At 49.1% G+C, this 27525-nt stretch overlaps 1 protein-coding gene across 1 annotated transcript; it reads left to right on the top strand.

The window, feature by feature from the left end:
• The first annotated feature begins 1969 nt into the window (after positions 1–1969).
• GRIN2C (glutamate ionotropic receptor NMDA type subunit 2C) lies at positions 1970–27128 on the top strand. Its single transcript, XM_036756778.1, has 12 exons — positions 1970–2383; positions 3958–4556; positions 6274–6388; positions 7072–7283; positions 9459–9624; positions 10591–10744; positions 17255–17380; positions 21462–21691; positions 22169–22329; positions 22734–22921; positions 25305–25537; positions 25814–27128. Exons 1-12 carry the CDS (start codon positions 1970–1972, stop codon positions 27044–27046), a joined length of 3831 nt encoding a protein of 1276 aa, XP_036612673.1. The 3' UTR covers positions 27047–27128.
• The last annotated feature ends 397 nt before the right edge of the window (positions 27129–27525 follow it).

Consider the following 27525-nt stretch of genomic DNA (forward strand, 5'->3'; position numbering starts at 1 on the left):
GAGTTCATAGGATTATAGAATCATATATTTAGAGCTAGAAGGCCTGTGAGTCCAACCCCTTCAGTTTACAGTTGAGAAAACTGAGGCAGACAGAGGTGAAGTGACTTGCCTAGGGTCACACAGCTAGTGTCTGAGGCAGGATTGAACTCAGGTCTTCTGACTCCAAGTCCAGTGCTTTATTAACTAACTATGGCACCTTGATCATTTTTGTTTATGCCACAATTTTGCCTTTGGGACAGCCATATTTTAGAATTCAGGGGTCCACTTAGATTGTCAGTTTTAGAGTCTCAAGAAAATTGTCTTTGTTGGCCCTTCATTCACCCTTAGATTAGGTTTGTTCTCCTTGGTCCTTCCAGTAAGAATTAGTTCCAGCAAACCAGCCAGAGGCATAGGTCTAAAAGAAATCAGACGGAGCGCAAAGAGAAGTAAATTAGGTTACGGTCTTAATAAGACTCTTGAGGACATTAATGAATCCACCCTAAAACTCCTGCAGACTTCAGAGGCAGCTGAAAGTGGCAAAGTGGGTAATGATGCTGGGCTTAGAGTTGGAAGGACTGAAGTTCAAATACTCCTTCAGATACTTACTAGCTGTGTGACCCTAGGTAAATCGCCATTGCCTGTCTCGATCTCAGCTTCCTTCCTTATCTGTAAAATGGGATAACAATAAGAACTACTTCATCAGTTTGTCTTGAGGACCAAATGAGATGACATTCGCATAATCCTTTGCAAACCTTAAAGTCTTGTAGAAAGGATAACTGTAACCGTGAATAGATGCCAATGACCAGATTGGCTGAAAGGAACACAAGAGATGGCTTCCGTCATTTGAAAGGATGTCGTAGAGAAGCACATCTAGACGTATTCTCTCTGTGGATCTAGAGGGAAGACCTAGGACCAAGGATGGATTTCCACCGTCTAAAAGGAAGGCCTTTGCAACATTTGTTGTGGAGTTGTTTCGGTCATGGTCAGCCCTTTGTAACCCCATTTTGGGGTTTTCTTGGCCAAGAGACTGGAGTGGTTTGCCATTTCCTTCTCCAGCTCATTTTACAGATGAGGAAACTGAGGCAGACAGAGGTTAAGTGACTTGCCCAGGGTCAGGAAGCTAGTAAGTGTCTGAGGTCAGATTTGAACTCAGAAAGATGAGTGCTCTATCCGCTGCAATACCGAGCTGCCTTTGTAACAATTAGAGCCATCCAAAAGATAAAAGACCTACCTTATGTGGTAATGAGTTTCCTGTCACTGTACTCAAACAGAGGCTGGATGACCATCTAGAATGGTCAGTCCAGAAATGGATTCCTGCACTGGCTAGGGCATTAATTAGGGGACCTCTAAGATTTCTGCCAACACTAGGATTACATCAGTATTCTGTGTATAAATGACAGGTAAACCTCATGGTATATTAGACTCACCATAGTGAATCAACAGTTTGGGGGCTTTTCCCAGCATGTTGTGGCTCTTGCCATCCTACCTAGACTTCTCTCCTCTTCAGTTCCTACTGGTTGTTCCTGTGTTCCTTGCCCCAGCCAGCACCCACCTTGATATGAATCTCCTCAAGGCCCACACCGGACATTTTGTCCCCTTGTCTGTCTTTGTATCATCTCTATCTGGTTTTTTCTCTTTTTCTTATTGTCCCTTTTTGAGGTATGTGTTTATTTTCCTCTGCCTTTTCTTCCTTTCTCTGTGTCTGTACATCTGTTTCTCACTTTGTGTCTCTGTCTCTTTTCTGTCTCTGTCTTCTCTCTGTTTCTTTCTCCTCTTGGTCTCTGTCTCCTCCTTGGTTCTGTCTTTGTTTCCTTTGTCCCTGTTTTTGTGTCTCTTTCTCTTTGGATGTGTGTCTCTTTCTTTCCATTCCTTTATGTGTCTCTATCCCTTTGGATTTATCTTTTTTCTTTTCATCTTTCTATCACCATCCATCTCTCCATGCTTCTGTCTGTCTCTGTTTTTGTATCTCTACAGGACCTCTCCAGTGGACATGGGTAGAGTCTTGGGACTGGCCCTGCTGCTGACCACCCTCCTAGGCACCTGGGCAGGGGTGGGGCCTGGCCGGGGAAAACAGGTGGTGACAGTAGCTGTGGTGTTTGCCAGCTCAGCACCCCCATTGCAGGCCCAGGCTCAGACCCTGGCCCGTGCTCGCCTCACCCCTCAGAACTTCCTGGACCTGCCCCTGGAGATCCAGCCAATCACTGTGGTGGTTAATGACACCAACCCCAGCACCCTTCTCACGCAGATCTGTGGGCTCCTGGGCTCTGCCCGTGTCCATGGCATTGTCTTTGAGGACAACGTGGGCACTGAGGCTGTGGCACAGATTCTTGACTTCATCTCCTCCCAGACACACGTGCCCATCATCAGCATCAGTGGAGGCTCGGCTGTGGTCCTTACTCCAAAGGTGTTTTGGCATCCCCTCCTGCCCTCTCCACCCTTTATTGCTAATATCATAGACACTTGAGCAGGAAATGGGCGCTTCATGGACGGGAGGTTTAGAGGGGCAGCAGATTGGGACATCCAGGATAGGGTGGGGCTGGGAAGGAGTCATGGGCATGAAAGTTGGGAGGCTGATGTTATATTTCGGGGGAGATGGGAGGAAAAAGGCTGGAGGAGGGGACTGAGGTCCTTTGGGATGGTTTAGAGACATCTGGAGGAGAGGGGGTTGGGGTAGGGGAAACTGAAAGTTTTGGAGGACGAAAGGAAGGCAAGATGGAGGAGACTGGACAAGAATAGCAAAGATCCAATGACTTCCCCATTCCATAAGGAGAAATGAGGATGATTACCAGTCCAGGTTGGAGGCAAACTGAATTTGCTTCACTATATTCTTGTTTTTCTAAAAAAAATTATTGTTATTCTTGTTTTCCCTAGTGTGCACCTCCCACGAACCATCCAATGTAACAAATGATGCTTTTAAAAACATAAAAAAAGAAAAAGAGGAAAAAATTAGCAAAACCACTCAATACATTGAAAACATCTGAAAATATGTGTAATGTGCAATACCTGCAGACCTCCCACCTCTCTGAAGGCATGGGTTAGGAGGGCCTTCTCATACCTCTTCTTTTGATCCATGTTTGTGTTTGTAAAAATCATTTTCCAACATTCACTTTTGGTTTTTTGGTGTGTGGATGTCCTTTCCATTTATCTTGTTATCACCATAGTGTATGTGGCTTTTCTTGGCTCTGCTCACTTCATTCTGCATCTGTTTAGGTGGATCTTTCCATGCTTCTCTGAATTCATCACATTTGCCATTTCTCACTTCACTGTGTTTGGATGAGTAAGCATCTCTTTCTACCTGCTGGCATCTCATATCACACAGAACTAGCCCAATGTCCCTTGTTGGGTCTTGGATACAACTTTTAGCCCAAGCCTTCCCATTCACTACATATCCCCAAACCTCCCTTTAATACATATCCTAAATATTCTTCTCCAGTAAGAGACCTGTCCCTGATGACTATTCTGTCAGGGATCTGAGGCAGGCTGGGACAGCTGCATTTCCATTATTTCTTACACTCCAGAAGGCTGTGAGAATTGAAGGAAGGGTGGTTGAAAGAAAGACAGAACCTCAGGCAGTGTGTAACTAGGGTAGAGGAACTGGGTTTCCCCAGGCACTGATGTCCAAGGGGTACACTTCCCCTCATGGCATCCCCCATAACTCATGCCTCACAATCCTCGGCTGGCTGTGTTCCTGCAGGGGGGAGACAGACCCTGAGAGAGGATAGAGAAGTCAAGTGGTGGCGTCATAGACTAGCGTTATTTGGTAGGGGTAAGGGAGAAACAGAAGAAGACAGGCTGTCCCTTCCGGGTCACTGGGTACCTCTCTGGACTGGTGTCCCCTCTTAACTCTTTTTGTCCCAAGTGAAACAATTCCTAGTTCCACCTCTGACCTCAGGGCTAGCAAGAGACAAAGGGTGGCCCTGGGTTCTGGGAGCAGAGAGAGTCTCAGCTCCTTCCCAACTCCCTCTCCCCTCCTGGCAGGAACCCGGCTCCTCCTTCTTGCAGCTGGGGGTATCCATTGAACAGCAGATCCAGGTGATCTTCAAGGTCTTGGAGGAGTATGATTGGAGTTCCTTTGCAGTCATCACCAGCTTCCACCCTGGCTATGCTGTCTTCCTGGAGGGCATCCGCTCATTCACTGAGGCCAGCTACCTGGGCTGGGAGCTGCTGGACATCCTCACCCTGGAGCTGAGCCCTGGCAGCCCCAGCTCACGCATCCAGCGCCTCCTTCGCCAGCTGGATGCTCAGGTGCTCGTGGCATACTGCTCTCGAGAAGAAGCAGAATACTTGTTTTCAGTGGCTGAGGAGGAAGGGCTGGTAGGGCCCGGCTACGTGTGGGTGGTGCCTAGCTTGGCATTGGGCAGCACCGAGGCCCCACCCTCTGTCTTCCCCGTGGGCCTTATCAGTGTGGTGACCGAGAGTTGGCGCCTCAGCCTTCGACAGAAGGTCCGAGATGGTGTGGCCATTGTGGCCCTGGGGGCCCACGGCTACTTACGGTACCACGGGGAACTGCCAGCTCCTGCTCGTGACTGCCATGCTCCTGCTGAACCTATGAGCCCTTCGGGAGAAGCCTTCTACAGGTGAGCATCTTTTGCCATATGTGTACCAAGAAAAAAGGACAGGGGTGGAGAAGGAATAGTGAGGCATGTATCAGAATTAGAGCTCATTTGCATGTTGGTTTGCATCTCATTTGCATCTGTTATGCCCTAAATACTCAGGAATCTTTCTAGCTCCTCACACCACCTTTCTGCACTCTGCTTTTGAGCCCCCAATATCTCCCCATTGTGTCAATGTAAGTTAGTCCAACTTTAAAAAAAATGGTCAGTTGGGCCTTCCTCTAAGTTAGAATCATAGGATCTAACCTTGGAAGGGACCTTCCCTTGAAGGTACCCTAGGGAGGGGCAAACAATTCTGAGGCAGGTGTGATGGTTAGGAAGTTTTTCTTTATATTGAACCAAAATCTGCCTTGGTTTCTCTCTAGTCCTGTCCCCTAAGGCCAAGCAGAACAGGTCTAATGATTCTTAGTGTCAATCCTTCAAATACTTGGACAAGCCTATCCTGTTGGAGTCTTCTCTTCCCTAGGCCAATCATCCCCAGTTCCTTCAATTTCAATATGGCACAGTCCCTAGTTCTCTCACCATCCGTGGTTACCATTTCCTTGGTTGAAAAGCTGAAGTGTGGACAGAAGAACCTGACTATGTCTCTTTGCTGTTCAGTCATTTCTGACTCTTCTTGACCCCATTTGGGGTTTTCTTGGACAAGATACTGGAGTGGTTTGCCATTTCTTTCTCCAGCTCATTTGACAGATAGGAGACTGAGGCCAAAAAGATTAAGTGACTTGCCCAGGGTCACAAGCTAGTAAGTGTCTGAGGTCACATTTGAACTCAGGTCTTCCTGACTCCAGGCCTGGTGCTCTATCCACTGTGTCACCTAGCTGCCCGTGTCTCTTTGAGACCTTGCCATATGAAGAACAATAGCAGAGACTGGAGATGCTGAGCTAAGACTCAGAGAATAGAGAAACAATAGAGGGTACATGAGAATTATCTTCAAGTATTCAAAAGACTGTCAAGTGGAAGACAGATGATATTTGTTCTACGTGGTCTAAAAGGGAAGAACTAGGTAGAAGAAATGAATGGAAGCTGCTGAGAGACAGATTCGGGCTCCAAGTAACAGAAAAACTTCCTATTAGAGCTGTCCACAAATGGAACGACTAGTGTGTTAGACTTCCATGGAAGTCTTCAAGCAGGGACTCTATGGCCATTTATTGACAGTGTAGCAGAGGGGATAGTTCAGGCTAGATTGCCTTTGAGGTCCTTTCAAGAGATTGTCTGATCCTTTCCAACCATTCCTCCTACTTCTACCCTTCTGCAATTGATTTTTTGAACCCAAAGGTAGGACTCTACATTTAAGCAAGCCTTCATTTAGCAGACTACAAAGGACAATTCCAGTTTTTTTCCTTTGTATCTACAGTGACTTCCACATAGTGCCTATAATGAATAAAGACTCCTGAATTAAATCTAATCCCTAATAGATTTTCTTTTATCAGATTTTGCCCATCATTCTAGCTTGAGGTTTTTTGGACACTGAATCAGGAATCCAGGCCCACTAGAAGTGCTGGAGATGAAGAGATTCAAAAGGGTCGGGATCCTATCATTTTCAGGGATAGGACAGGAGGAGAACCGCTTCAGCCCATGAAAAAGGAGCCACCATATCCAGATGTGTAGGTAGAATGGATAGATGGTCTTTTGCATCTACAGAATATCACCCTATGAGCTGATCCTTCCCTCCCCTTGTCAGGCACCTGATGAATGTGACCTGGGAGCAGCGGGATTTCTCCTTCAGCGCTGGCGGGTACTTGGTGCGGCCCACCATGGTGGTGATCTCACTCAACCGGCATCGACTCTGGGAGATGGTGAGAAGGGGAAGGGGAGAGGCTGAGACCTTGAGGCTTCTTCCCCCCACCTCCTCCCTTCCCCTGCCCCAGCCTCTGACTTCATCAACCTAACAGAAGTAAGCTAATTCCTGAGATAGCCTTATCTCCAGTTCTCCTGCTTTTCTACCTCCTCAGGTCTTAGCTATAAGCACTTTTTGCATTTTCTCAATTCTATCAGGCTGTCACTTATATTTTATGTGTCCCATAACTATTTCTGAGGTCCTCTTAGCATAGAATTTCTGCATATTACCCTGCTGTTATCTTACTAAGCCATAGTTGAGGCCTTCCTCAGAATCCCCTCCCACAGTCCTAACCTTTCTTTCCCTTTCCTGACCTCAACTGAAGGGAAACTCTCTCCTCTCAACTTCCCCAATATGTGGATCTCTCTGTTTTCATTTTCTCTGGGGTAGATGTAACAGGGCCAGAGTTCTCCTAGGAGCCAATGGGTTGTTCCTTGGGCCCTGGTCTTTGCTTTTCTGGAAGGGGACAATCTGGGCATTCCCTGTTCCTGGGACACCCAGCCTGATAGTCTCATTTCCTAGGGGAATGCCTTCCCCCTTGTCTTGGGAGAAAGTTGCCCCTCCCTGGCATGACTACCTTCCATGGACTGGGGTATAAGTGTAGGAAGAAGAGGACCCATATTGACTCTTGCTCTGTCACAGGTGGGGCGCTGGGAGCAGGGCATCATTCACATGAAGTACCCTGTGTGGCCCAGATATGGCGCCTACCTGCAACCAGTGGTTGACAACCGGCACCTGACGGTGGCCACCCTGGAGGAGCGGCCATTTGTCATTGTGGAAAGTCCTGACTCCAGTACAGGTGGCTGCATCCCCAACACTGTGCCCTGCCGAAAACAAAGCAACCGCACTGACAGGTTTGGCAGGTCCGTGCGCGCGCGCGCGCGCGCGCGCGTGTGTGTGTGTGTGTGTGTGTGTGTGTGTGTGTGTGTGTGCGCGCATGCATTTGTGTGTTGACAATGAGGGGATTTTTCCTCTCTCCCAGAGAGCCACGAAGCACACACCAGAGTCCTGTGGGGCTTTTCAAAAGACCAATTTAGGGTAAACCCAAATGCTTGAACTCTATGCCTCCTGGCTGTGTACCCAGAGTACTTTAGGGAGGGTGGCACTGTATGGCCTTCTTCTAGTTAGATGGACTTGCCCAGGGACATTGGGAAGACCAGTAAGACAGCAAGGCCGGAGGCCAGGGTTCTAATTCTGCTATTCTAACTCACTGAATGACCTTGAACAAATCACTTCGCTGGTCTCAGGTTTCCCCATCTATAAAGTGAGGTTTGGGGGAGAGGTTGAGGGGAATGATAGGAACTAGATGACCTCTAAGGATCATCCTGTTTTAGCATTCTAAATCATCAGATAAGAATCATAAGCCTTATGATTAGGGATGGAGGTGGACTTTTTCCTCCCCTGTCCTTCCTCTTCCTCAATGTTCCCTGAAACAAGCTCCCTTACCCTCACACTGGCAGGGCTGTTTATACTCGAGCCTGTGGCAGGGTCTCATTTCTTTCTGTCTTCACCAGCCCTTAGGCTCCCTACCCCCAACTCCTGATTTATCCCCTTCCCTGGGGTCCAGAGGCATGTTAAACAGGGGAAAAGGAGGAAGGTGGTTCAGAAGAAAGCTTTGAATTCATGAGGATAATTTCAAAGACAAGACCTTATTCTTTGGACTTGAGTTTGGCAAAGGGCACCTAGGTGGCACAGTGGATAGAGCATCAGCCCTGGAGTCAGGAGGACCTGAGTTCAAATCTAGCCTCAGACACTTGACACTAGCTGTGTGACCCTGGGCAAGTCACTTAATCCTGATTGTCTCACCAAAAAAAAAAAAAAAGTTTGGCAATGACCACATTAGCTACACCAACATAGGCTCTGTGGGTGTGGAGGGGTGACCCAACTCCTGGCACTCGATGCTCCTTCCCTAGGGGAGTGTGTGTATGTATGTGTGTGTTTCCCATAGTGAAAGAATCTCAAACCAGAAGGGACATTAGAACTCATCTAGCATAATACCTTCATTTACTTTATTTTTTAAATGTTTTGTTGCTGCCCCTTTTATACATTGTGGTCATTTCCAAATATTCCCTGGAGCTCCCTTTGCATTGGTCATGTCTGAGAATGTATGCCCAGTGGTGGGATTCAAATGAATTAACAACTGGTTCTCCACAGAACCAGCCAAGGCCTTGCCCCCGCTAACAACCGGTTCACCAAACTCAACCTAAAATTAGGTACCGGTTCCACTGAGCTGATGTGAACTGACTGAATCCCACCACTGTTAGGCCTCATTCTGCACTGAGAGTGCACCACGTGTCTGCTTCATAGGAGGCCTCCTTGATCTGTAACAGTTCTCCAAAAGTCCTGATTGGTCACTTCCTTAATCAGGGAGCTGATGTTTACCTATGATGTTTTTCCTACATTATTAGGATCATTGCATAGATTATTCTCATGGATCAATTTATTTTTAGCATTGGTTTTTAACACTTTTAACACTTCCCAAGTTTCTCTAAATTCTTTGTACTCATTTCTTTGTGGCATAATAGCTTTCCATTAAATTTGCATGCCACAATTTTAATCGGTCATTCCCCAAATTATGATCACCCATTTCTCTCCAGTTTTTTAGTGCTGCCAAAAAAAAATGCTGCTATGAATATCTTGGTTATATGGGACCTTTCCTTGGGGTAGTTGCCTAGTGGTAGATCAAAGAGTATTTTAACTTTTACGGTATAATTCAATTTACAACTTCAAAACAGTATTAGAGGACCCATTCTCCTGTGACCCTATGTGATGACTTTTGTTATCTTTGCTAACAATATTCCCATTTTATAAAGGAGGAAACTGAGTCTCCGAAAGAGAAAGTATGTGTGTATGTGCATGTGTGTGTGTGTGCGAGCGTGTGTGTGAGTGAGTGAGTGAGCATGCCTGAGATCAGTCAGGAGGGACAAGAGTTGGGGGTTGGGCTGGCTCTGGGGGGGGGGCGGGGAAAGGCTCCAGTCACAGAATGAGGCTGACCTTCTGGCTGGGTCTCTGCTGGACGGTGGCAGCAGCGATGGCCCTGGGGACTCCTACACCAAACTGTGCTGCAAGGGTTTTTGCATCGACATCCTGAAGAAGCTGGCCAAGGGGGTCAAGTTCTCCTACGACCTGTACCTGGTGACCAATGGCAAACATGGCAAGAAGGTGCGGGGCATCTGGAACGGCATGATCGGTGAGGTAGGTGAGGGCTCGGCTGCAGCCCCCATCAGCAAGGTCCCTCACACTTCCCTGCGTTGGTCAACTTGCTTCAATTTAATATTTTTTTTCTTGGAGGGGAGAAGGCAGTGAAACTGGGATTAAGTGACTTGCCCAAGGTCACACAGCTAGTAAGTGTGTCAAGTATCTGAGGCCGGATTTGAACTCAGGTCCTTCTGACTCTAGGGCCGGTGCTCTACTCACTGTGTCACCTAGCTGCCCCCCAATTTAATATTTCTTTATTGAACACCTACTATGTGTAAAAAAAAAGTTTTGTGGATACTTTTCCTCCCACCAATCCACATTCTTTAGATGCACAGATCCACCTGTGTCTCTTCTCAGCTCAAAATTCATTGTCGGCTCCTTCTATCCAGTCTCAGACAGTTACTAGCTGTGTGACCCTGGGCAAATCCCTTCACCTCTGTTTGCCTTGGTTTGCCCAACTGTAAAATAGGGGAAGTAGTAATACCTCCTAGGGTCGTTGTGAGGATTAAATGAGATATTTATGAAGCACTTACACTATGCCCGGCACACAGTAGGTGGTGTATGTATGTGTTTTTATTATTATTATTATTATTATTGCTTATTGAGTCATTCAAAGGCCCTTTCAGGCCCTTGAGGCCCCTTCTTCCCATGACTTTTGTAGGCCCCTTGAATCCTGTCTCCTAGGGTCAGGGAGACTACCCACCCCACAGAACATGGAGCCCAAGTGGCTGAGGCTGGGCTGGGTGGTGGGGTTCTTGTGTGTCATTGTGATTTCTGCTAGAATCTGATTTCTTCCTACTTTGCTCCTCATTTTGTTGAGGTTTTTTTTGTTTTGTTTTGTTTTGAGGAGGGGCCCAGGCTAAGCTGTTGGGATGGGGATGAGGATACAGCTGAGGCGAGCTGGGTCTGTGAGGGCAAGCGTTGGGTGCCTGGATCCTTCTCTTCACCACTCCCCTCCCCCAGGTGTACTACAAGCGGGCAGACATGGCCATCGGCTCCCTGACCATCAATGAGGAGCGCTCGGAGATTGTTGACTTCTCCGTGCCCTTCGTGGAGACGGGTATCAGCGTCATGGTGGCCCGGAGCAATGGCACCGTCTCGCCCTCTGCCTTCCTGGGTGAGCTGGGAGTGAGGAGGGAGGGAATCAGGGTCGTTTGGGTCCCTGGGCTGGGATCAGAGCTGGGGGCAGGAGATAGTCCTGGGGAAATCCTCAGCAGCTGGTGTCCTCATTATGCCATGGTGTAAAGACCACTGGAGTTGGGATCAGAGCTTGAGTTCTGATCCTGCTCTTTCTACTTGTGCAGCCTTGCCTAAAGTCACCAGAACACTCCGGGCCCTGGTTTTCTCATCCGTAAAATGAAGGAGTTGGACGAGATCCAGGAGTTCTTAGCGTGGGAGTCCATGAATACATTTCAGGGGTCTGTGAAGCTGGATGGGAAAAGCATCCCATATCTTTATTTTCACTAACCTCTAAGTAAAATTTAGCATTTCCCTGAATTATTCATTTTTTTTTTTTTTTGCTGAGACTGGGTCCATAGGTTTCCCCAGACTGCCAAAGGGGGCACATGCCACAAAAAGCTTAATAACCCTTTGCCATAGAGGATCTCTGAGGACCCTTCTATACCTGTTATTACTTGTCTTTTCCTTAGTGGTGAGAGGAGAAGTGGGCCCTTTTCTCAGTTGTTCAGGTTTCTCTCCTCCCCCTCTACTCCCAGGGCTGGACACCCTCCTCAGACTATTCCAGGGCCTTACTATGGCCCCTTCTTCCCATGGCTCCCATAGGCCCCTTGAATCTCATCCACTGGGGTCAAGGAGAGAAGAGTGGACAGTGTCTCTCTCTGCCATCGGGAAGCAGAGGATCTAGGGGTCAGGAGCATACTGTTCTATCTCCCCAGGCTCACCAGGAGAAATTGGAAATAGGGTGAGTTCTGTCTCAGGCACCTGGCACACTCAAGTTTTATCAGACTTTTTGGTAACAGCTTCTCTGCACAAGGGACTGAGGAGGAGCCTCTCCCCCCTCCAATCCATCCTTCATGTCACGGCCAGACCAACAACACTTATGGAAGTGTTACAGGAGACTAGCCATCTCTGAAAACAGTCAGGATACCTGTGCATGCTCGGAGTCCCAGGAAGGGCCCCTCCAATACACTTTCAGTGGCCCCTTACAGCCTCTTGAATTCTTTTTTCAACTCCTTTGTCTGGTATCCTTAGAGCAGGCATAGCATGATCTCTCTGCCTGGCACCAACCCATGTAGAGGGTAGGTGAGCTTGTTCCCTGGAATGTATATTTATATTGGAGGGGCCTTTCTCATGACTGGAGCATGTACAAGTAACACCACTGTTTCAAGAAGTGACTCCTCATTAGGGACTTGGCTTCAGTGGCTACTGTTTAACTCAGCTGTAGACTCCAGCAGCTCTGGTGGCTCTTCCAACCTTCTAGAGCTCATAAGGTGGTAATCTGGTCCATTTTGTCTCTGATACTCATTCTCTGAAGATCAAGAGAGAAGATCCACCACCAAGTCAGCAGAAATATAGGTGGCATGTGCTCACAGCCATATGGTAGCCTGGTGGGGAGATCTAAGGCAGCCTATCATTCCTGTTGCCTCTCACCCCACTTGCAGGTTTTATGGAAGTTCTTGCATTGCTGGTCACCAGGGAATAGAGGTCAATCTTGCTGTGCCTTTTGCATTCATATTTGGCTCTGGTAGGCAGCCAATTAAAAGGCCCTTTGTCACTAATTGGAAACAGGATATTTTTGAATTCTTTGAACTGGAGGAGGGGCATCTCTAATACCCATTCCTGAAACAAGCTCACCCACCTCCCCCATGGGTTGTTACCAGGCAGAGCATTTTATGAATGCTCTAAGACCTGTACCCTTATTGGGAAATCCCCCATTACACATAAATCTACCTGCATCACTCCTCTATTCAAATTTCAATGGCTCCCTACTACTTACTCAATCATGTTCAGACTCCTCAGGCTGGTGTCCTTCATCTCAGCCCTCCGCAATCTGGCACCACCCCAACTTTCCAGCCTTCTCTCCCCTCCCGAACTCGGCACTCCAGCCAAATTGAATTGCTTTCTGTTCCCAGATCACCTTGTGCCTGCCTATCTCCACACTTTTGTTCATGCCTTGTTCCCAATGCCTGGAATATCCCCACTCCTTCTCTTGACCTGATGAATTCCTACCCATCCCTTAAAGTCCAAGTCCAAATCCACTTCCCCCATAAAAAGCCTTCCTTGTTCCTCTAGGCCAATAAGGTACTTTTCCCACTCAGACCCTATACTTTTTTTATATTCATCTAGTATATTTGTTATGTATTCTAGCTAGTTATACAAGGTGTTTGTGTGATATCCCGCTATTGGACTAAGCTCCTTGAGGGCAGCTGTCTTCAGGTCAAAAAAAAGAACCGATGAGTTCAGACCTTGGCCTTTATACTTGCTATCATGGACACGTCATTTAAACTCTCTATGCCTCAGTTTCCTTACCTATCAAATGGGATGAGTAAGGCTTGCTGTGCGTACTCGACAGGGTTATTGTGAGGAAAGTACTTTATAAGCTTTAAAGTTCTACAAAAATGTATAATTACCACCATCAATTTTTGCAGTGCTCTGTTCACAATGCACACTTAAATGCTTGCTGGATTGATCGAATGAAACAACAGCATTCATTTATTCAATCAACAATCATTCCTTCAGCCACCATTTAGTAAGCCTTGATTGAGGACTGGCCACCGTGGAAGGTGCTAACAAACACAAAATAACACAAGACAAAGGAATCTCAGTGCCCATCTAGTGCCACCCATTCTTGAAAGGAATTTCCACTATAACCCAACAGACAAGTGGGCACCCGACCTCTGCTAAGGCTTCCATTTTTGAACAGCTCTGACTAGTAGGGAGTTTCTCTTGACTAGGAAACTGAGTCAGGCTTCTGGGTTACATCTGCCTCTTGGCAGCTTCCACTCACTGACCTCTGATGCCAGACAGAACAAGTCTTCCTGTTTCCTCTGCTGGGCCGTTATCCATTCCAGGACCCTTCACTGTAAGTGTACTCAATATCTCTGTCTTTATGCCTTCTTTCTTGGTGCTGCCCTTAGCTCACTTTAAGCTCCAGTTGATGGCCCCATTTTGGGCCCTCCTGGCTTAGAGTGAATGTCAATGGTAACTATTTCTCTTTGGAACAGCAACCTTGAGGATCCTCCCCTCCCATCTGGATTTTTTTCCCCTTTTTCTAATTAAAGGGGCCATCCCTTGACTTACTTCTTAAAGAGGCCTATTCCCTGAATAGGCCTTACCTCACTCTAAGTGAGTACATGAAAAGGCCCAAGCCTAAAAGGGCCAGGGTCTCCCACTGCATCCTGGGTCATCTCCAGTCATCCTGGCTAATATCAGGCCACTGGACCCAGATGGCTCTGGAGGAGAAGGGGAGGCTGGTAACCTTGCACAGCCCTCCCTCGCTCAAATCAAAGTCAGCTGCAAGTCACGTCATCATCTCCCTCATGTCATGGTCCTCTTCAAAAATGAAGGACAAGCACAATTATCATCTCCATGTCAAGGAGGCTCAGACTGACACGTGTAGTCCTACTCTATCTCCTGGACTATGGTCCCAAATCGACAGCTGCCTATTGGTCATTTCAAGCTGGTTGTCCTATAGGCCTCTCAAATTCAGCATGTCAAAAACAAAATTCATTATCTTTCCTTCCAAACTTCCCTGTTTCTATTGGTCTCCCAGGCCTACAATCTTAATGCCATTTTCAACTCCTCACTCTCACTCCTTCCATATAAAAACTAGCATTTATAAAGCCCTTTAAGGTTGCATCTCATTTTAGAGCCCTAGAAGGTTTATCCTCATTTTACAGATGAGAAAACTGAAGCAGACAGAAGCTGTGACTTGTCCAGGTTCACCCAGCTAGCAAGTGTCTAAAGCAAGATTTGAACTCAGGTCTTGAGGTCCCAACTCCAGGTCTAGCACTTGATCACCAAGCTGCCTTATATATATCCAATCAGTCACCAGATCTTGACTATTCCACCCCTTTTCTCTAGTCACACAACCACTACGCAGGTTTGGGCCCTCATCGTGGGTCATATAGACTTTTGCAGCAGGCTGCTAATGGGTTTCCCTGCTTTAAAGCAGTGTCTCTACTCCGGTCTATCTTCTACATAACTACCAAGGAGCTTCACCACTAAAGCACAGGGCTAACCATGTCACTGCCCTATCCAATAAATTCTAATGGCTCCGTATTATCTCTGTGATTAAATATAGACTCCTCTGGCATTTACAATCCTTCCCAACTTGGCCCGAGCCTACCCTTTCAACCTTATTCCACATTGTTCCCCTTCGTGCTTGCTACAGTCCAGCCAAACTGGCTTTCTTACTGTTCCCCACACCTGGCATTCCATCTCTCATGACTAGACTTTTGCATTGGCCGGCTCCCACACCTAGAACATTACTTCTTCCTTCCCTCTGCCTCTTAGAATCCTTAGTTTCCTTCAAAGCTCTGCTCAAGTACCGCCTTTGACATGAAGCCCTTCCTAACCCCTCTCCTCCCAGCTCCTTGTACCTACCCCTTACTCCTCATTATGTTTATTTTATTGTCTCTCTGGATAAACCATAAGGTCTTCAAGGCCAGGAACTATTCCTCTACATGCCCACATCTTAGAAACAAAACCAAACCTTTGCTTGATCTGACTTCTCCCTGATCCTATTATGTTTTTCCTCCCTGTCCCCACCAAACTCCTAGAAAAAGTTTCCTATAGGTGTTGTTTCTAATCTCTTGACTCAGTCCTTTACGATCTGACTTCAGACCTCACCACTCAACTGAAACTGCCCTCTCCAAGGTTACCAATGACCTCTTAATTGCACACAGCAGGCACTTAATAAATGCTTGTTGGGTTGGATTGGATTGGGTTGGCATGGTGATGCTCTGAAGGATATGCCAGGAGAAGACAAGCTCTGGTAGGTACTACCGAGGTGGAAAGGCTTCCAGTTCAGGTCTGGTGAAGAGCTGTGTGCATCTGTTATTCAGGGACCAGACTAAGTCCGCAGAGGCTGATCAACAGGACGTTGGTCACCGGCTGATGACTTTTTCCCATGATAATGAAACTGTCTACCAAGGTGTGGAGGGGTCTTGGGCTGTTGGGTTGGGGGTGGGGGCTATACTTTCTGGACAGTCTGAAGTACAGAAGGTTGAGGAAGAGTTTGAGATAATGGTGATATATCAGAGGGCTGGATCTGAAGTCAGAGGACCTGGCTTCAAACCTTGGCCCACCACTTTTATTACCCAGGTGACATTTGTCACCCAGGCCTCATTTTTCCCATCTGTAAAATGAATGGGTTGGACTAAATAACCCCAAAGATACATTCCCATTCTAAATCTATAATCTTATGCTAGATGATATCCAGGCTATTTGGAGATATCCAAAGGCTTGCAAAAGAGGTCAGGGTTTGAAGTGCATATCTGTGAGTCATAGAGGCCATGGAGTCCAACCCCTTAATTTTTACAAATTAGGAAACTGAGGCACAGCAAGGCCAAATGACTCAGGATCATTCAGCTAATAGATGTCTAAGGTGGGATTTGAACCTGGGTCTTCTTCCACGTCCAGTGTTCTGTGCACTATGCCATGCATCTACCTTGAAGTGGCAATTGATACTCTGAGAATGGAAAAGCCTTAATTCCTTTTTGGGGTGGGATGGGGGTGGGAATGATCAGAAGGTTGAAAATTGTGCCTTGGAGATTCACTAAGTCATAGGGCAGGACCTGGAAGAAAAACCTGAGGTTTTGTCCTCCCAGTTGAGGGGGAAGGAACAGTCAGAGAGGGAGGAGGAGAGCAAAGGGGGGGTCAAGAGTGAGAGGGCAGGCGACAGTGCTCTGGGATGTGCATCACTAAGTGGTTTAGGAGGATGAAGAAAAGGCTTTTTTAACTGGTGATTAGGGAGTCACTGGGGTTGTTGGAGAGGACAATGGAGAGAGATTTAGTGGGTAGTGGTAGGGATGGTGATAATCCGGAGTGGTCCTGAGGAGGCAGGCCAGAGTGCAAGGATTTAAGAGTGATCAATGGAAGCAATTGAGGACAGATTAATCTTTCAAGAAATCTTGCTGTGAAAAGATGCTGGAAGTGGACAGTAGCTCCTGAGCACTGTAAAGTCAAAGGCAGGTTTGGGGTGTGTGTGTGTACATGTTTGAATTCGGGCAGTCTGTATGTTTAAAGGCAGAAGGGAAGGGACCTGTTCTTGGGGAGAAAGTGAAAGTGCATGGAGGCCCAGGGGTGCATTGCCCCAGCTCCGCAGGGGGAAAAAATCTTCTCAGAGACCTCCGAATTCTGGGCATGCTCTACAACCCTGCTTCTGATAGCAGGCTGCTCACGAGTCTTTCCTCTGAGCCTGGAGGGGTCTGGACACCTTCTCCCCTAGCTTCCTGGTGGGGGGGTGGGGTTCAGGCCTGGTTGAGCAGTGTCCCTGCCTGCTGCTGAGGAGGGTCACGAGGACCCTGTTCCCTCCATTGGGAAGAGGGCGAGTGTGTGGTGGGAGTGGTGGTGATGGTGGTGGTGGTAAGTTTGGGTGAGGGAGGGAGTCAGAGCTAGGGATGCTCTGATGACCTTCTCTGAGCTCCGCCCTTCTCTCTTTCAGAGCCCTACAGCCCAGCTGTGTGGGTCATGATGTTTGTCATGTGTCTCACCGTGGTGGCCATCACTGTCTTCATGTTCGAGTACTTTAGCCCAGTCAGTTACAACCAGAACCTCGTCAGCGGCAAGAGTGAGTAACCCCTAGCAAGGGGGAGTCGATGGGAGGGTGAGGAAGGAGGGCCTGAGGGAAGAGGAGCTAATGAGGGGCCCTTGAAGTCAGCTCAGGGCAGTGAAGGATTCAGCCAGTGGGAGTTAGAGATTGATGAAGATGGGAGATCCAATGAAGAAGTGGCTGGGGTGGGGTGGGGTGGGGTGGTACCAGTAGAAGGGCAGGCTGGTGAAAAAGTCAGTGATGGAAGAGACAGTGAGGGGGGTGCCAATGCAGGTAGGACCTAGTTAGAGGGATACGAGGGGTCAAATACAGGATGGAATCAGTGAAAGAGCAGCCATGGTGCAGGGCAGGGGGCAGGCAGGCACATAGGAGGCTAGAATGGGAGGGGAGCCAGTGGAGGAGCTGGGGGAGATGCTCCTCGGGAGAAGGAGAGGCTAATGAAAAGGAAGCACTGCTCTCCACCAGAGAGCTGAGGGGAAGCTGCTGAATAGGGGCTCAGTAAGGGAGGCCCCAATAGGGGAAAGTGAAGGAGCCAAAGTGAGATGGGCTGGGTAGTGCAGTGGACAGAGCACCAGCCCTGGAGACCTGAGTTCAAATCTGGCCTCAGACACTTGACACTTACCAGCTGTGTGACCCTGTGCAAGTCACTTAAGCCTGATTGCCTCGGAGGAAAAAAAGTGAGGTGGCCTAGTGAATAAGGCCAGTGGGGATAGGAGTGGACAAGGCTAATGAATGAGGTTGTTGATTGGTGGAAGAAAATCAGTGAAGGAGGGAGGTTGGGGGGGTGCTGGGGATAATAAGGGGGGACAGTGAGAGAAAGAGCCAGGTACTACTGGAAACACAGAGGAAATCGAGAGCAGGGAATGAACAGAAGAGAAATTGGGGGTGGGAGGGGTCTTATGGCAGATGCAGGGCTGTAGTGAGGGAAAACCTGAATGTAGATGTTTAACTCTCCTTCCTAGAAGTGAACAGCACAGAAATGAGACCCTAGAATCTCAGGACTGGGGAGCCTGCAGCCTCGAGGCCTTGTCCTCAAGGCTGATGTTCCCCACCCCTGCCCTAGATCGTACATCTGGATCCTTCTGCATGAGGTCTGCTGTGGCTGAAGATGGATGGGGAGAGGGAAGTAGGGGGATGTGGGCAGGACCAAAGGTGAAGGCTGTGCCTAGGGTGTGGAGAGTATAAGCAAAGGTGTCTTTTGTGAACTTCAGGGTGACCTTTACCTGGGGTTGAATTTTTCTAATTCTGACTCTTCTGGGGCATTGGGGAATGGAATCATTCTCTCTTCTCCCTCACCTTGGGAGGAGAGGGATTTGGGGGTTAGGTTCACTAGTCTAATGGTACTTTTTAAATCTGCAAAGCATTTCACATACTTGTGTCATGTGTGCTGCCCAATAACCCTTGGGATTGTGGAAGATGCCCAGAATTTGGAGGGTCTCTGGGAGGATTTGGGGAGGTAGGCACTGGCAGTATTAACATGCCCATTTTACAAGAGAGGACTTTGAGGCTTACATAGGTGAATCCAGGACTTTATTCACTAGAGCACCCATGAGCTAGCCCTTTAAGTGAAGATGTTTTCTGATGGACTAAGAGGGAGGTGGAGCACTGTAGAATGCCACAATGGCTGCCATTCGGTGAACGTGGGGAGCAAATTCCACAATCAGCTTGAGAGCAAGAATTTTAGGCCTGGAGCCAATGTTCTCTTAGTGGGGGCCTATGAGGCACATTCCGGTGGAGAGGTGATTAGGAAGGATGGTGGCAAGAAGTCATAACCGGGTAGAATGGCTTAGAACCTAGCGTGGAACTTGGTACTTTGAGATGTTCCTCTAAATACTTTGCCCTGTTGAGACCAATGGTGGGGGACAGAGGAGGGATGGGGCACTTGACCAGAGCCTCCAGGTTCACATTCCACCCCCACCACTCCACGTGCAGGATCATAGGCCCCTGTGAATCCTAGGCTTCAGCTCTGCTATGCGAAGCAGATTCAGGGGACCTTGCCTCTCAGTCCCAGGGCCTGAGACCTCCAAACTCTGGCCATCCTCTACAGCCCTGCTTCTGATACCAGGCTGTTCACAAGCCCTTCCTCAGAGTCTGGAAGGCTCCCTGAACTGTGGATGCCTTCTCCCCCCCCCCCAGCTTCCTGGTGTGGGGGGAGGGTTCAGGCCTGGCTGGACTTCCATAGGAGCATTCTCCCTGACTGCTATTGGTGAGGAGGGCCTCACCATTAGTTTTTGAAACTTTCTCCATTACTGACTCCATCTCCAGGCACCAAGCCTCCTGCATTTCTTCAATCTCTGAGTTCAGAGATATAGAATATCTATATTCAACCCTTAACTAATTTTCAATTACTGCTGTGGAACTGGTGCCTTGACCTGGGGTCTGCTGCTATGTTCTCTGGACCACAAGAGCATATCCCTAGGGCTTGGGGAAAGAGGCAGGGTGCTGCAATAGATAGTGAGACCTGCCTCAAAGTCAGTTAGAACTGGGTTCAAGTCCTGCCTCTGGAATAGGCTGTGTGAACCCTGGGCAAATCACTCAGTGATTTATTCTCAGTGAGAGCTCTTAACCTCTCAATGCCTTCTCATTCTCTCTCTCTCTCTCTCCCTCCTCTCTTCCCTCTTCCTTTCTCTTCTCCTCTCCCCTCCCCTCTCCTTTCCTCTTTCCTCCCCTCCTCTTTTCTCTTGTCTCTCTCGCCTCTGTCTGTCTGTCTGTCGGTCTGTCTCTCTCTCTCTCTCTCTCTCTCTCACACACACACACACACACACACACACACACACACACACGCGCGCGTGCGCGTGGAGTCAGTTTACTCATCTGAGAGGTCATATCCCTATCCCTAGCAATAGGGAAGAGGGGAGATGCAAATTCAGAAACAGTACACCAGAGCATGATGATTAGAAAAGAAAGGCACCCAGCCTCAGTGTAGGGAGTGCTTGGCTTCCAATATATTCTTAGACTTCCCCTACTTGGCATGGCCATGACTCCCAACTGGCTCTTGTCTAGAGTTTCCTTTATACCCTCCTCCAACGTCTCCCCTCTCCCTTCTCCCATCCTCCCTGCCTCCCACCCCATGAGAATGCTTCTTTGTCTGTGAAAACCCTCTAAGCCAATTCTGAATTAATTCTTTTATTTGGATTAATTAGACCAAGCCCATCCTTAGGAAGCCTCCCTATTGCCATGGAGGGCTTATGGGTGCTGTACCAATATTACTAATAATTATCCAGCTAACCATTAGATATGCGGAGGTGGGGGTGGGGAGTATTGGAGAAAACTGAATCTGTGTAGGAAGTTCCCAGTGTTGAAACCTCCCCAGATGTAGATAAGCACCTAATTTGCAACTTATAGTCTAGATCATTACTTGAGGGGCATTCAGAGACAGGTTAAGTGACCCGACCATAGTCTCATAGTATATGTCACCAGCAGCACTTAAACCCAGGCCTTCCTGACTCTAGGGCTTTGTCCTCCTCATTCTAGGACTGATCCTCTAATCCATCATGCCAAGCCGTCTCTCTAACAGATAATAATAGCTCTCATTTCTATAAGGTTTTAAGATTTAAAAAGTGACTTTTTTTTTTTTATTACAACCCGGCAAGGTGGAATGTGCAAGTAATACTTGCTCCCATGTTAGACATGAGATCTGAGACTCAGAGATTAAGTGATTTATCCGTGGTCACACATGGACTGTAAGTGTGGGAGCACGTATATCTCCCCGCCCTCTGTCCAAAGTAGAGAAGTGGGCAGAAAGAAAAATCACATAAAAATTTTCCCATCATTTCAAAAAGAAAATCAGAATAATTCAACTCGATGTACTGGCCATCCCCCAAAATGTATCTGCAAATTGTGGAGGTAGATCTCATAGTCTCTCCCAGGTCTAAATTCCATGATTCTATGAATCTGTTTTCTACCAACCCTCTGCCCCTCAAACAAAAAAAAAAAGCAAACAAAACAGCTCAGAGCCATAATTCTTGAGGTTTTCTGGTTTGGGGGGAAGGGGTAAGGAGGCAGGGGAGGGGAAAAAAGAAATGAAGTCAGTTCCTTAGGTGGTGGTGTTTGGTCCCCCATTCCACTGACCTCTCACCCTTTCCCCTCGCTCACACAGAGTCTGGGGGTCCCTCCTTCACTATTGGCAAATCTATTTGGCTGCTGTGGGCTTTGGTCTTCAACAACTCAGTGCCTATTGAGAACCCGCGGGGCACCACCAGCAAGATCATGGTACTCGTCTGGGCCTTCTTTGCCGTCATCTTCCTCGCCAGCTACACGGCCAACCTGGCTGCCTTTATGATTCAGGAGCAGTATGTCGACACTGTGTCTGGCCTCAGTGATAAGAAGGTGAGGGGAGCGAAAGAGGGACAAAAGGGAGAAGGGAGGAGAGGTGGATTAGGGTAAAAGACAAGAAAGGCTAGGAGTGGAACAGTTTGGGAATCAAATGAAGGAGAGGTGAGCTGCCCATCTCTACCCCACCCCACCTGGTGCCATCTCCTCACTGGTAGGGCAGACTTCTTGCCAAGATGCCCAGCCACGTGGGAGACAGATCCAGACAGGGGCGGTTCAGAGAACAGAGCATGGGCAAGGGGGCTGTGGAGCCTTTTGTAACAATAGGACCCTGGCCCTGAGTGACTCATCCTGGCCTGTGTGACTAGGTTTTTGATCCCCTCCCCTTAATCAGGGAACCTCAGAGGCAGTATAGAGGAGGAGAGATGATAGGAAGAGGCAGCTGAAGCTGGTGGGCAAGAGCTTTGGGTGGGATGGTCTTCGGGGCACACCCCTTGGGAGGAGTGCATGGATGTGGTGGCTTCTCCCTTGAAGTTCCAGCGTCCCCAGGAGCAGTACCCTCCGTTCCGCTTTGGCACGGTGCCCAATGGCAGCACAGAGCGCAACATTCGGAGTAACTACAGAGATATGCATAGCCACATGGTCAAGTTCAACCAGCGCTCAGTGGAGGATGCACTCACCAGCCTCAAGATGGGGTAAGTCACCTTGGCTTTCTGGGTCCTCCAAGCCTCGGCCCCCATCTTCTTCCCCAAGGCTTGGCATCTAACCCTCCACTCCTCTGTCTCCCTTGGGATCTGTTTCCCACCCAGTGAACCTTAATTCTTTCCCCCTTTTTGGTCTCTTGAGGTACCCCAGTGTGGGAGGGCCGAGGAATACCCACCTGAGTTGCCTATGGAACTGCCAGGGAGGGGGGATGCAGTCTTATTCCCTGGGAGCAGGGAAAGGAAGAACTGCGGGGGTGGGGGTAGGGGAAGGAACACGTCCTATTTGTACCAGGATGTGCTCCTTTCCTGGCATTATTTAGCCAGTGTCCACCTGGCTAAGATCCCTTCACCCTCTGGTGCCTATTTCTGGCACCGAGGGTTCTGCCTGGCTCTAGGAAGCTGGATGCTTTTATCTATGATGCTGCTGTTCTCAACTATATGGCGGGCAAAGATGAGGGCTGCAAGCTGGTGACCATTGGGTCAGGCAAGGTCTTTGCCACCACGGGCTACGGCATCGCTTTGCAGAAGGACTCCCGCTGGAAACGGGCCATTGATCTGGCGCTCCTACAGTTCCTGGGGGACGGTGGGTTGTGCTGGGGGCCTTTAGCAGCCAGGGTGGGGCCTGTGGCTAGGAGACAGATGCCTAACAGGCTGATGCTGCTGGCTTGAGGCTCCTTGGGCACCAGTTAAGAAGCCTGTTCCCAGCTGGCTGCTGGCTTTTAACGCTGATTCTATGTCAGGCTTCCTTTTGTTTAGCTAACTTTTCTGATCTAGGTCCCCCTCTCACCTTGTTATGCACTGCGATGGAAAGGAGGGTGGGGCACAGGAGCACTCTTAATCTTTTTATGATTCTGGAGAAATCAATTCAGGGAAAGCAGTTTGGTCTGGGGGTACCCATGACTTACGTGAAGATCATGGAGCTGAGGGCTGAGGTCTTCTTCCTCACAGAATAAGCCATGAGGTTCTAGGGGCCATGGAAGACTGGGGTGGGGGAAAAATAAGGATGGTTAGGTGGAGAGGGCAGGATGAAGATGGAGGGAGCTGAAGAGATATCTAGGGCAAGGGGCCTTAACTCTTAAAAGGGTCCACTGCTCCCCTGCCACAAAGGTCTATAGATAGAATTCAGGGGGCTAGTGAACTTGAATGGAAAAAATATATAATTTTCTATAACCTCTAACTAAAATTTAGTATTTCTAAATTTTAATAAACTGCTGCTGCAAAGTGGGACGCTGAATGTTTAAATTTTTAAAATTAAATTTAAATTTAAAAAATCTTTAAAAAACATTCTGAGAAGGGACATGGGAGTGACATGGGAGACACTGGCACAGGACTGCTCAGCACGGCGTGCCCACATCAGAGAAGGTGCTGTGCTCTTTGAGCAAAGCAGAATTGAAACAGTTCAGAGGAAATACAGGATGTACTAATTTAGAGAATCCATCCCAAATGTTCACACGGACTATTTGTGCCCGACCTGTGGTAGAGCATTCCCAGCTTGTATTGGTCTGATCAGCCATAGTCGGACACACTGAAACTTTACTCCAGCATAGTGATGTCACTTTGGTCCTCTTTGAGAATGAAGGACAACCACAAACCAACCAACCAACCAACCAGGTTTTCCTATACTGCCAAAGGGGTCCATGCCACAAAGAAAGCCTAAGATGCCCTGTCTGAGAGCCAAAGTATGTGAGCGAGGGGGTGAGGAAGCTTGGTTCAGAAGGGACTGAGGAGGGCTTTGGGCTATATGGCCCTAGACGCCTGCTCCTCCATCCAGCTTCAACCTCATGCTCCGACTGTCCTCTACCTCCGGCTGACTCTCTAGGAAGAGATGTTGGCTGTCCTATTATGGCCATCTCCTGGTTCTTCACTCTGGCGGATTATCTGTGGTTACCCAATGGAGACCCTCTTCAAGTCACAGAGCAGGGTCCCAGGCCCAGGGGAAGCTGTGTCAGGCATATAAATGGCCTGAAAGTCTCAGACTGCCTTTCTAGGTCAATGAAAGTTCTAGATTTGGGGAATCATCCACTGTTTGTGTATGATCAGATGATCCATTTCTAGGAGCTGATTAAACGCTATTCTTGAACAACAGAGTGCTTCTAGGGATGCTCTGTTAGGCCCTGTTCCTCTATTTTGGTGAAGTTTGTTTGATTTTGAGAATTGGTCTCCTTATCTCACCCAGGCTGGAAGTGCATTGATCACTCAAATCCCCATGCTGATTGGCATGGATACTTTGATCTGCTCAGTCTCTGACCTGGGTGATTTTGCCCCTCCTTAGGAAGCCTCATGGACCCCCACTACTGGGGGCTCGCCCTACTGGTGCCAGGATTAATGCAGACACTAATCGGCATTAGCACTGCTGTAGCTCAGAACTCCTGAGCTCAAGAGATCCACCATCCCAGCAGCAAGGATTACAGGCAGGCACCACCATGCCAAGTCTCCTTCTCAAGGACTGTGAAAGGGCTCAAATTTATAGCATTTGAGGATTGGTTAAATTTAACTGGGGGATGTTTATCCTGGAAGAGAGGAGATAGGGTGGATGTGACAACTGCCCTCTAGTCCTTGAAGGAATGTTACCATGAGATTAGTTGTGTTTTGTTTGGCCCAGAAGGCAGAAAGGTGGAAATTGTAAAAAGGCAGATTTTAAATTTTGGCTTGATATCCGAAATGCCTTCCTAACCATTAAGAGCTGTCCAAAAGTGTAATGGCTGCCTTTGTAGGGAGGGGGCAGTTGCTTGATGGCCACTCATCAAGTCTGCTGTAGAGGGGATTCTTGTTCAGGCCTAGCTTGTACCATATGGCTTCTGGGGTCCCTTCTAACTCTGAGATTTCAGGATGCCTAACTCACTGCTTCCTTTTCTCTGCCACCCTCCCCCCCTACCCCCCCACCGCATGTTGGGTTGGGTAGATGAGTGGGAGAAGCAGGGGTGGCTGAGGAAGTCTTACCCTAGCTTTGATCTGTCCTTCTCCAGGGGAGACCCAAAAGCTGGAAACAGTGTGGCTATCAGGGATCTGCCAGAATGAGAAGAATGAGGTCATGAGCAGCAAGCTGGACATTGACAACATGGCCGGGGTCTTCTATATGCTCCTGGTAGCTATGGGGCTGGCCCTGCTTGTCTTCGCCTGGGAGCACTTGGTCTTTTGGAAACTCCGACACTCTGTGCCACATACTCCAAGGCTGGATTTCCTACTGGCCTTTAGCAGGGTAGGTACCTGTGTGGATCAGTTCAGCCTTGCCCTCATCCCTGCTCCCCTGTCCCGACCATTCCCACCACCACCATGCTTATAGAAGGAGCCTGATCTACTGGGAAAGTACTTGGAGATCCCCAGGGCTGGATGGAGAGGCTGAGAGCTGACGACTCAGGAGGTGTGGTCCTTGGGGTGTGGTCGTCTCCCTTCTACATCTCTGAACCCACAGTTCTCTGTGGCCACTGCTGCCCATCAAGCATCCTCACCACCTTCTTCTTCCTTTCTGGCTCAGGGGATCTATAGCTGCTTCAGTGGGGTACAGAACCTCAGTAGCCCTGCAAGGTCCCCCAGCCCAGACTTGACAGCAGGCTCTGCCCAGGCCAACGTGTTGAAGATGCTGCAGGCGGCAAAGAAAATGGTGAATACGGCAGGTGTGGGAAGTTCCCTGGACTGTGCCACTCGCACCATTGAGAGTTGGGGCAACCGCTGTGAGCCTCCGCCACCCACCTTCTCTCTTCGAAATCCCCAACTGCTGCTGCAAAGTGGGACGCTGAGCTTGCCTGGCAAATCCACCAGAGCCCCGACCGCATGGCCCCCGATCCCCAGGGGAGGTCCCCAAGACCCTGGTTACAAAGGCCAGGGTGGGGCCAGGGACCTGATGGTTCGAAGGGTCCTTCAGCCCCTTGCCCATGTTGTTTCACCCACCCTGCCCCTGCCTGACGTCTCTCAGGCTCCTGGGTGTCCTAGCAAGGGGTCTCCCCGACGAATGGGCTCAGGACATGGAGGCAGGCTGTTCTCAGCCTCAGGTGGGTGCCAGCCCCCTGAGTGCCCACACTCACCTGCTCCCTGTACCCATGGATCCTTCCTCTGGGCAGACCGGACAGGCCGCCCCTTTCTCCCACTTTTCCCTGAGCCCTCAGAACCTGAGGACTTGCCTCTTCTGGGACCTGATCAGCTGGCGCGACGGGAAGCACTACTGCGCTCAGCTTGGTCCCGTGGGCAATGCCTGCGCCAGGGCTCCTGGCCAAGGTCAATGCCCGAGTATTGCTCTCCACCTGGCCTGACCCTACCGGCAGCCTCGATGCCTGCCCTGTGCCCTTCCCAGGCTGTTCAGTGTAGGGGGAGTCCTTCTTGTTCTGGCACTGATGCCCGAGTGGCATGGAAGCGCTTGGCCCATGACCACTCCCTTCGGCTGCCCTCCTACAGGGAGGCATGCCAGGAAGGGGCTGGTGCTCCCACCATGCTGCAGAGACAGTACTGCCTCAACCCCTGTGCCCCTCTGCCACTGTACTGGGGCTCTTTATGTCCACATTCCCCATCCTGTGCCAACCAGGGCCCCTGGCTCACTGAGACCTGGAGATCTAGAAAGCGCAGGGGCAGGACTCTGGGGGGGCCAGACACTGGCTACAGGGATAGCGGAGGGTGGGGGGAGTCAAAGGAGGCAGGGGCTATAGCCTGCAGAACACACAGCCCCCTGGGGCCCTGTGCTTGGAGACGGGTCTCCAGCTTAGAATCGGAGGTGTGAGTTAGCTGTGTGCTCCCTTATTGCTCACTACCTGGTGGGGACTATTGGAGGAGACCTCGGCTGAAGAGTTGGCAGGAGGCAGGATGGAGTCTCCCCTGGGATCTGTCCCAGTAGATGGCAAGTAGGCTCTTGATTCTGGATCTTTCAAGGTGTAGCCAAGCACTCATCCCAGACTCTGCCCTGAGTAGCGTTATACAGACAATATCCACGTCTTCCATGGTCATCCCTGTGACCCCAGAAGAGAGGGTCAAGGAGAAGCTACCTTCTTGTCTTACCATCTTCCCATTCCCTGCCCCCAAGAAAGGAAGTGTGGGAGTGCTAGAGTCATAGGGACACCTGGGTCTGCCCAGAGGGGCTTCTGGGTTCCCTGTTACTAGACAGTTGGGCCTGGTCTGGCTTCTTAACTGCTCTGGACTTGGGAATGAGAGAGCCTGGAGGCAGAGACAGGACAGTGGGAAGAGTTTTCTCTCCATCAGACT

This window comes from Trichosurus vulpecula, chromosome 4, assembly GCF_011100635.1.
Source record: "Trichosurus vulpecula isolate mTriVul1 chromosome 4, mTriVul1.pri, whole genome shotgun sequence".
Classification (NCBI taxonomy): domain Eukaryota; kingdom Metazoa; phylum Chordata; class Mammalia; order Diprotodontia; family Phalangeridae; genus Trichosurus; species Trichosurus vulpecula.

Coding starts and splice junctions, on each gene's coding strand:
- GRIN2C (XM_036756778.1), top strand. CDS start 1,970: ATGGGTAGAGTCTTGGGACTGGCCCTGCTGCTGACCACCCTCCTAGGC. Junction 17,381..21,461: donor GAACCTCGTCAGCGGCAAGA/GTGAGTAACCCC, acceptor TCGCTCACACAG/AGTCTGGGGGTCCCTCCTTC. Junction 22,330..22,733: donor CTCACCAGCCTCAAGATGGG/GTAAGTCACCTT, acceptor GCCTGGCTCTAG/GAAGCTGGATGCTTTTATCT.